General features: G+C 40.2%; 1 protein-coding gene across 11 annotated transcripts in view; it reads left to right on the top strand.

Annotated features, from left to right (window-relative positions):
* Positions 1 to 6,070: 6,070 nt before the first annotated feature.
* Positions 6,071 to 10,297, top strand: part of LOC139548039 (synergin gamma-like) — a 55,570-nt gene continuing 51,343 nt past the window's right edge. For all 11 annotated transcript variants that reach the window (XM_071357342.1, XM_071357340.1, XM_071357339.1 and 8 more), the window contains exon 1: positions 6,071 to 6,132. In XM_071357342.1, the coding sequence (XP_071213443.1) occupies positions 6,098 to 6,132 (35 nt within the window). In that variant the 5' untranslated portion in view covers positions 6,071 to 6,097. The remainder of the gene's footprint in view (positions 6,133 to 10,297) is intronic.

The following is a 10,297-nucleotide window of genomic DNA, read 5'->3' as shown; positions in this document are numbered from 1 at the left end:
GACAAAACTAATTCACCTGTACAACACTACACCATTCTCTCAAAACTAATTCACCTGTACAACACTACATCATTCTCTCAAAACTAATTCACCTGTACAACACTACACCATTCTCTCAAAACTAATTCACCTGTACAACACTACATCATTCTCTCAAAACTAATTCACCTGTACAACACTACACCATTCTCTCAAAACTAATTCACCTGTACAACACTACATCATTCTCTCAAAACTAATTCACCTGTACAACACTACACCATTCTCTCAAAACTAATTCACCTGTACAACACTACACCATTCTCTCAAAACTAATTCACCTGTACAACACTACACCATTCTCTCAAAACTAATTCACCTGTACAACACTACATCATTCTCTCAAAACTAATTCACCTGTACAACACTACACCATTCTCTCAAAACTAATTCACCTGTACAACACTACACCATTCTCTCAAAACTAATTCACCTGTACAACACTACACCATTCTCTCAAAACTAATTCACCTGTACAACACTACACCATTCTCTCAAAACTAATTCACCTGTACAACACTACACCATTCTCTCAAAACTAATTCACCTGTACAACACTACACCATTCTCTCAAAACTAATTCACCTGTACAACACTACACCATTCTCTCAAAACGAATTCACCTGTACAACACTACACCATTCTCTCAAAACTAATTCACCTGTACAACACTACACCATTCTCTCAAAACTAATTCACCTGTACAACACTACACCATTCTCTCAAAACTAATTCACCTGTACAACACTACACCATTCTCTCAAAACTAATTCACCTGTACAACACTACACCATTCTCTCAAAACTAATTCACCTGTACAACACTACACCATTCTCTCAAAACTAATTCACCTGTACAACACTACACCATTCTCTCAAAACTACAGCAAACATATAGTGTCTCAAGTCTGAACTTAAACTGCATCCTCTGTGGAGTAATATGGTATGGTTTTAGTATAGCATTCATCCAGTTTATAGTGTCCAACTCTCAAGGTCGGCTCTCCCCCACTGACACCAGTGAGTGCTTTGCATATTATTTGTTTATGACAGGATCTCATCTCAGCCATACAAAAAGCAACGTTCAAGATTAGCCCCCATGTTTTTTTGTTCTCTGGAAGGGGACAACTTTGATAAATTAATCTGTGAGTCAGTGAGCATGTTATTTTACGAAGTGTTACAATGTAATTTATTGTGTCCTGTCCAAGAAAACCTGAATACACAATGAGGGACAGCAATATACAGGAGGGTAATTGGATATTTCTTGTAAGAGTTCATGTAATGTGACGGAAAATTACTCTAGTAATACTCTGTCTGAGCTATTCTATCCTGAGTTTAAAGAGAACTGAAAGACCCTGAAAGAGACTGTCCTCCATAGTTCTAAGAGCAAGAGTCATGCTGGGGAAACCCTTGTAATCCAATGATGTTGCTTTGTTTGGTTATCAATGAGCCCTTTGATTTTAGGCCCAGGGAGCCACTAAAGATCTGACTACTGCTCTTTTACTACTTTTCACTGAAAGAAACACAGGTTATAGAAGAAAGAGAACTATACTCATTTGCATCCTTTTGGAAAAGGCAGTTTACAATGCTATATTATACAGCACTAAAGTCACCCAATAGCCTATTGGCTAACACAACTATTTCAATAAAATTATAATTCAATAAATAGTTACATTTTTCTGGGGCTCATCTGATTTACAATTGAAATCACAGATTATGCTTTGCTCATGTGAGCACATATTGACAATAGCATTGGACTGAATATGTAATGTTGTACATTGTCATTGTGTGTTTTATTGCATCATTTTGGCAATGTTTGCATTTTGGCTCTGTGAGAGGAAATATTTGACTGTCTATCTTTAAATATTATATCCTAACTAAAATTGGTGGGCAATCTAAATGCTAGGCAGCTTGTAATATCTGAACATAGAATCTAGTGATTCTACTTGTGCATTTATTTTAGTCTTACGTCATTGTTTTTATTTCAATAGTATTTGGTGTGATGTTGATCCATCAACCATTGTTAAACAAATTGACCTACAGTCTCTTCCCCGACTTCTGTCCCCATTTGTCATCCACTCGGTCTCTGTTATGGAATCTCTAGCGAGAGAGCTCAAGTTAATCACCGACATGGTGTTGTCATCATTCATGTCATTGACTACAATGTGAAAAAGAAAGAAGACAGAAAAAGGAAGATGTAGAGTTGGTGATAAAGGGAGGTAGAGGAGAAAGTTAAGCCGGAAAGAGAAAAGCCATGCAGATACCAATTACAACATGGCTAAATTGTAATAAGAGAGTAGAACATGTAAGGATAGGTTTCACCACCCGGAGAGTTTACATTTGTTCACTGGTGTATTGCCAAGAGAGAGGAGTGAATCTTAATTTCCAGTGGGGACCCAGAGGTCAACGCAAGGAGCGAGATGGACACGTGGCGAACAGAGGGATTGGACAAAAGGACGGAAAGTGGAAGCGGCAGGGCGAATGTGGCCGTGTGTTTAGCAGTCCCAAAAGAATGGGTACTACATCAACTCCAGCTGGGGCCCAAGAGGTTAATGGATAAGACTGCCCAGCAGGGGTCATGGGTCAGGAGGCCACTCTCCACCAGGGCTAATTGGCCACAGCGAACGGAGTTCAGGCCCACCGGCCGGCCCTCCATGGAGAAATACATACACATGTATACAGCAGCTTTGATGGAGGCGTCTTCCATCAAGGCCCTTGATCTGACTGAGAGAGAGAGCTCCTCTGTTGTGCTTCTGTTCTCAGACAGGCCTGAATTAGAACAATCACAGCCCTTCACCGTACATCGCCCTCACTACCACCTACAGTGATGCAGTTTGACAAGTATAGACAGTATAGGAGGCCTTTGGTTCTTTCTTACAGACGCATTTCAATGCAATTCTTTGTTGTTGTAGGTTCAGATTACATATGAAAACTCTTTTGCTTTTGTGCTATTTTTAAACCATTTTATCCCCTTTTTTCCTCGGCATATAATTAATATGCAGTAATTTTTCTTAGCAATTAACCTGACAGAAATTCCTATGTCAAGTAAAAATGTCTAGTACTGTAAGTAGATGTAACCTGCTCAGTCATTGTTGTGGAATTACTTTATTGCCTTCAGCGCGCAAGTATATAACCCCTTATGCCATACTGAATGAAAAAGTAGTTGTCCAGGTCAACACAAAGGGATCAATTAACATGGAAAAAGTGGGACAAATCCTCCTGGAAGATGGTCTATCTATTACAAGCCATAGTTTAGTTGAGAGCCTGACAGTTGTGTATCATAAACACAGGAGACAACACAACTGAAGTGGAGAAACAAACAGTCAATAGAGCTACGTAAGTGCTATACTTCTGAGAGTTATTGTCACAGTAGCTTATACTAAACTTTCTGACAGAAACAACCATTCCCAGGATACAAATTGCTCCAAGTAAATTACTGCCCTACAAATATCAACAAATTATCTTATCCAGTAGGCCATAAACCATCAGATGTGATACATTACATTGTTAAAGGATACATGAGTCGAATAGGGAGTCCTTTCACAGCCTGAGGGAATCAATCTTACTAGCAGGCCATCAGAGGAATAAGGCAGAATAAGAATGAGGGCTATTTTTGGCCCATTGTTCCTAAATGGATAGTAAATGAGATGTGTCTCATCTTGTCTTCTCCTGTCAGAGACAGATCATATACAGTACAGAAGGATCCTGACAGATTGCAGTTGTCATGCTGATGCTGTCACTGGCCTGGTGCTGAAGAGGTTAATGATTTATGGAGAATGGTGGGATGCCCAGAGTGGGCCTTGGTTAATTTCCACCTCTCTCACAGGGCTACTTCTTTGGGTCTGCCTGCCCACAGCCTGCCTAGGCAGCTCCACAGTAGGGGGACCTGCCTGACTCTGCTGGCCTCCAGCTAAACTCTGTGCTCCCAGCAGGGTAGGAGACCCATGCTCTCTTCAAGGCCTGTGAATGGATTCAAAGAGCTGTGTAGGAGGGACTGAGGAGACTGATGAGGAGCTGCTGAGGAGATTCACAAGGAGCAAAAAGTAGCAAACAAAGTTAAATTACTTCAAAAGATATTGTATAAATCAGCACTTCACAATAAAACAAATCACAGGATAGGACAACTGCTAATAAGTGTATCTGTAATGAGAGTTTAGTAAAGAGTAGTTAGTATTTTATTTCAAAGAATGTATTGCACCAAGTATCAGTTAAATTTGTGTCATTAGCCATGTGTCAGTGTACTAATATGGATTCAATGTGGACTGAGGGGATAAGTCATTTGTTTATATTTGTAGTGCAGTCATTTACCTGTAGAAATTTGTATCCTGGCAATGGTAGTTTCTGTCAGAAAGTACAGTATACCAATGTGGATGCACACTGGTACACACAAAGGTATAAATATGCAATATCTTTCTTTGCATATTTGGGTATTATTCTACACAATCAGGATCTACCCTGAACTGTGAACTACTGAAAGTATCAGATGCATTCAGAGTAAAAATGATATAAATGCAGTCAATACTAGCTGGTGGCTTTGCTCTTTCTGTTGTGGATATGACTGTGAACGTGTCTATTGAATCAATCAATCAATCAATCAATTTTATTTTATATAGCCCTTCGTACATCAGCTAATATCTCGAAGTGCTGTACAGAAACCCAGCCTAAAACCCCAAACAGCTAGTAATGCAGGTGTAGAAGCACGGTGGCTAGGAAAAACTCCCTAGAAAGGCCAAAACCTAGGAAGAAACCTAGAGAGGAACCAGGCTATGAGGGGTGGCCAGTCCTCTTCTGGCTGTGCCGGGTGGAGATTATAACAGAACTATGCCAAGATGTTCAAAAATGTTCATAAGTGAATAGATCCGGGGCAGAGGCTGGGTGTGAGGCAGACCGGGTGATGGATAGTAGAGGGGCCTGTCATCCTATGTCTCACCCTACCCTCATTAAACTGTAAATCTTTCACAACAACTTGTAACTCTACCTGGTGCAACAATGAAGATGCTTGCTGAAAACATTTATGTGAGGGGCCACAAAATAGCCTCAATACCTCATTCATCCTGTATAAATGTTAGACAAATCCTTCATGGGACAAATGCAGGTGCCATGAAATACAACAACCTGTAAAGAATATCTGTTTATTTGACATGCTGATAACAGTTATACAGATGTAGGATATTAATTTGAGCCAGTTTGCTACATCAAAAAAATAATAATGCAGCAACAGGAAATGTTCATTATTATGTGGATTATATTTAATGAACATTTTTTGTAGGGGTTGATAAAACATTTCGTAAGGGAAAATAAAGTATGAAATGTCAAAGTGGAAATTACAAACTTCAGAAGCCTTTTTAAACCTCAAATACACTAAATGTTTAAAATGTCCTCCATGGCAGGAAAGTTCTCCTGCAACAGGTTGATCAAATGAAGATCCTACATCTGTATTAGGGAAATGTAATCTTATCAATTAGTAAGACTGAGGGGTCAAGTCAATTGAACTCATATTGCAGTAGGCCTACCCATGAAGAGAACTTTCCCATGTAATCAAATAAAATCAGTGTTTGAGCGACTGAAAAAACACCATGATTGATGCATGTGTTGAACTGACAGTATTTATGTAAAACACACATATTGCAAACCTTGCAGAGGCAGGTTTAATCCAATCCAGCCCAGGATAGGGTTATAATGTCAGTGATACAGTACAGACCTAGGACAATTAATCATCAACAGTGACTTAGTGAAATTAATTTATCTCAAATCTAAAATAACTGAGAAATGCGGGACTATTTGAAAAGGTTTGTCTCGTGATTTGAATTGTTTCTACAAGACCTTTCATGATATGAGAAGCATCTTCTCCATATAATGAAGACAGGTACACAATTGACATACTTACTGTAAACCTGCCAAGAGCCTTGGCATCATGTTCCATGGATGCAAGGCTAAACATTTTGAGTTTGACAGAATTACAACAGCGACATCTTGTGGAGAAGAAAAAACGGTGACCCGGAAGATCCGTCACACACCGTCACTGCCGACGATTTTGTTTGTCACAGACCACTGTTATCAAGATGGCGTTACGGCCAGGATCTGGGGGAGGTGGCAGGTACTTCTTTTATGTGTGTAAAAAAATATAAGAAACGAGTCAATTATTTGTCTGACGGTATTCTGCACTTGACCGTTGCGGTTTAAATTGTTCGAAAATGCTATTTACACACGGAATAGCGAGTGAAGAATGAGCGTTTCTGGTAGGCGAGACAGGCTAGCAAGACAGCTAATAATGTTACCTTACCTAAATTAGCTAACTATCATAGGAATGTAGCTTTGGTGAAGTGCTAACGGTAGCTGTACTGTGTCACATTTTTGCTGGCTGTCGAATAATAATAGCCAATAATATTAACAATGTGTTATAGCTGATATAAGGCGTATTTGCAGCACGGTAATGTAGTTTTCTAACTAGCCATCCAGCTAACGTTAGCTAGTAGCCAGGTCAGCTGAGTTGTCAGATGTTGTTTGCTAGCTAACGTTACTGTAACGCTAACTAGCTTGTGCAAACAGCCTGCCAATCCATACCTGTGTTAAAGATGATTCGATACCTAAACACACTGTCATTTTCAGATTGTTGGATTCAGCTGACAAGCTAGCGAGATAACACATAGCCCGAGCTAATAAGGTAGCAGCTAACGTTACATCAGAGCATCCACACATTCTTCCCAACCTCCTTCAATGGTGATGGTGCTTTCAAGACAACTGGGAACTCGTAAAAACCCGAGGTCAAATCCCATAAGATGTTATCCCCTAAATGTTCAAGCACTAAAGCAGCTAACCTGTGCTGCCATGGTGAATCTTCCTGGACAAAGTTGATGTCTGATCCAGGGGCGAAAATCTGATATCAACCTTGGAGGGGACAATTACATTACATTTTCTCAAGAGCAATTCCTGAGGGGGACACCAAAAGTAGTGCTGTAACACATAGCCTACGTTGTAATATGTTAAATGTATATTGAGGAACCATAATTCCTACAACTGAATAATTGATAGGTACAGTAGTTAACTGAAGGGTTTAACCAACTTGTTCAAATGTTTAAATCATTATAATACTACTACTAATAATAGTTATAGCAGTGCTCCTTACCAGTCCAGTATGTATGCAGGTATTCGTACTTACAACTAGCAATATCAAGAAAGGCCAGTAGGTAGCAATGGTACTGTACACTGTATGGGTGTAGTTTTCATAAATACAATGAACATGGTGTGATCTCATCTAAAATAATCTCCATTGAGAACCATCACAAAGTTAGTCTCCGTATTGAATTGACCTTTTAATTTGACTTTTTCTGATACATTTATATAGTCATTAAATGTGCCACTGGCCAGAGTCTACTACAATATCTTTACAAGAACAAAAAGCTTAAAATAAGTACAGTTCTAAAAGCAAAATAACTACTTCAATGAAAAACCCAAATAAATCAAACAAAATATCCTTCAGTCAGTGTCTCAACTCTTCAAACAGCAGCTATGGACAAGTATGTCGCACAAAGTATGCAATTTTAAATAAAATAACATGAAATAAATAATTTGTAAGTGTACTGTCGTGTACTGTCATGTACTAAAAACTACTCTCCTCTAGGCTGCTTAGTACCCGCTCATACTGTCCTAGCACAGCTCTAATAGCAGTATTCCGCACAGTCCACCTTGTTGGACATAGGGGTTTCCGGGTGGGCAGATGTGTTTCTTTGGACGTGGCAATTGATTCAAACATGCTCTTAAACTTTCCTGACTGGTCATAGAGGACACCTAACTGATGGACCCAAGAAAGGGAATCCCGGATCAGTGGGGAGGCTGAGCAGCCAGCCTGTGTAATCAGATTTACACAGTGTGCTCCACAATGGACATAGAGGGCTAATGGCTGCTGCCTTCTCACAATTGCCTGTGCACCTGTGTATTTTCCTGCCATGTTTGAGGCACCATCGTAACTCTGCCCACGTAAGCCAGACATGGGCAAATTGAGCCTCAACACTTCAGTTGCCACTTTCGCAATGCCCTCGCCTGTTGTCTCCGACACCCTGTATAGCCCAATAAACTCCTCGTGAGGGACAAGGTCATGGTCAACATAATGCAAAAAGACACTCTCCTGTTCAGCACCAGAGACATCTTGAGTACCATCAACAATTAATGAAAATTGTACAATCGGAAGAGATCTAATCTCAGCTGCAATGCCTCGAATGATTGTATTGGCCATGATGTTCAGAATTTCATTCTGTGCTTTGGAGCCTCTTGAAACGTCAACACTCTGTTGGCAAGAGTTTGCAGTTCAAAAATTGTGGGTGTGGCTGATATGGTTTTGTGCCATCACTGAGGTAACTGGACAATGCTGTGCCACTGTCCCCTATACTGGTGCTGCTGGCAACAAGGGTGACACCTGGTCCTGCCGTGGCTGTGACATTGTTCTCTGAAGTCTCTCTCCCTGGCTCTTTCCCTTTCACCACCCTCACAGACTCAGTCTGTCTCCTAGAAAAGAAATAAGGTGTTTGCCGTACTCCTAACTACCGGTACCCAAAACTACACAATTAATCACAACAGCAATACCATTGCCATAAACAAATCTTAGTTTAGTCATCAGTTTAAGTTGAGAGCGGGGGTATCCATGGCATTTTCCAATTATGTCCCTATTTTACAAGTAAAAAAAATTGAGAACCTTTCATAATGTTGCCAAACAAAGACTCAACAAACTTACCTGAGACTCCCTGTCTCTGCCAGTCTGTCCCTGCCTATCTGTCCCCAGCTCTGCTGTCTGTGTGCCATCTGTTGCCTGCTCTGCCTAATGACATCATTGTGAAACATTCCATTAGCATTTCACTTCTTTCTTATGAACATTTTATCAACTCGTCTTTGAGATATTAGGCTACTAGAGTTCTTACTTTGCGTTTTGGTGTACTGAAAAATACTCTGATGTCCGTCTTTTTACTTTTTTCTGCCATTTTTCTACCTGGCTGGCTGGCTGGTCTAGCTGCACACACACACATTTACACAACATATGCTACAACCTTTTCTAATTTTAATATAGTTTGTTTCATATTGGCTGGCTTCCAACAATAGCTGAATTTGTAAAGCTAGCGAGCACCAACTCCGTTTCTGTGGTGTTTGCCATAATCAAAAAAAAAAAAAGTGAAATAAAATAAATGTAAAAAAGTTCACTAGCGACAATTTAGCTTTTGCAACGAGACCATTAAATATATTTAAGACAATGGTATAAGAGAGTGTAGTTCTGTTCAGTTTGGACTTCAGTTTATCGCCAACCTTATCACAGGGACTTTGAAGCACTACAGCTGCATGCTGATCTTGGAATAAACTGACGATAGCAAAGATTCCATCTTTGACGACGCCACATTAATGGAATAGGTACTAGCTAGCTTGTTAGTTAATGTTTGCTTTAGTTTGCGCGCTAGCTCTGCAAATTCAGCTAGTGTGTGAACCCTGCCAACATAAAAATGTAAACATTGCTATGGCGCGATTGACTGGATTAACCTCACGTCAGTTACGTACATGTGCCTTTCAGACAGTAGATACGAACCCTCTATTACCTTGCCAGCTAAAGAACTGGCAGTGGATCAAACCATTGTGAGGCAAAGGGCGGGGTGGTCGCAATCTTTTGAAACTTAAAAAGGCGCTATTAAGTGTCTATAATCAGCACAACTGCTTTCATTGCGTATTATTAATATTATTGAAATTACATAGTTATGTTTACAGTGGTAGATTGGGGGGGACAAATCATATTTTTCCCAGGATGGGGGGGTCGTGTCCCCCCCGTCCCCCCTGGGATTTCCGCCTATGGTCTGATCAGATGTGGGATGACATCATGACGTGCAAGCTGCCATGGCCTTATACTTTCAGTGGCCAAATCTAGGCTTTATCATGATCTCCTCACACCTGCTTATAGCCTAGATCTCCCCCATGAAAGATAAATCCTCTATGCTCAGACTAAAAACGTTGCTTATCTGATCTTTGCTTCTGATCTTATTATAATACATCTATTGTAGTTCAGTCAGTCAGCTCTATCAGTCATGTCTTAACACTAGAACCACTATAGGCCAACAAACATTGACGTTTGATTTTGTACCAAAAGGTATTGAGCCTGCCCTAACTTTTCCTAAATGTTTTTAACTGTTTTCTCACACCTATTCCCAACTTAACACGCCGAGACAATGCACTGTAGAATGTTGGTACCCACCCAGGCGCTCATACGAATCCAAGATGGCGTAGCAGTCGGA

This window comes from Salvelinus alpinus, chromosome 21 (assembly GCF_045679555.1).
Source record: "Salvelinus alpinus chromosome 21, SLU_Salpinus.1, whole genome shotgun sequence".
In the NCBI taxonomy this organism is placed as follows: Eukaryota; Metazoa; Chordata; class Actinopteri; order Salmoniformes; family Salmonidae; genus Salvelinus; species Salvelinus alpinus.
The sequence above is the reverse complement of the archived record's forward strand: the minus strand, read 5'-3'. Positions and strand labels throughout refer to the sequence as shown.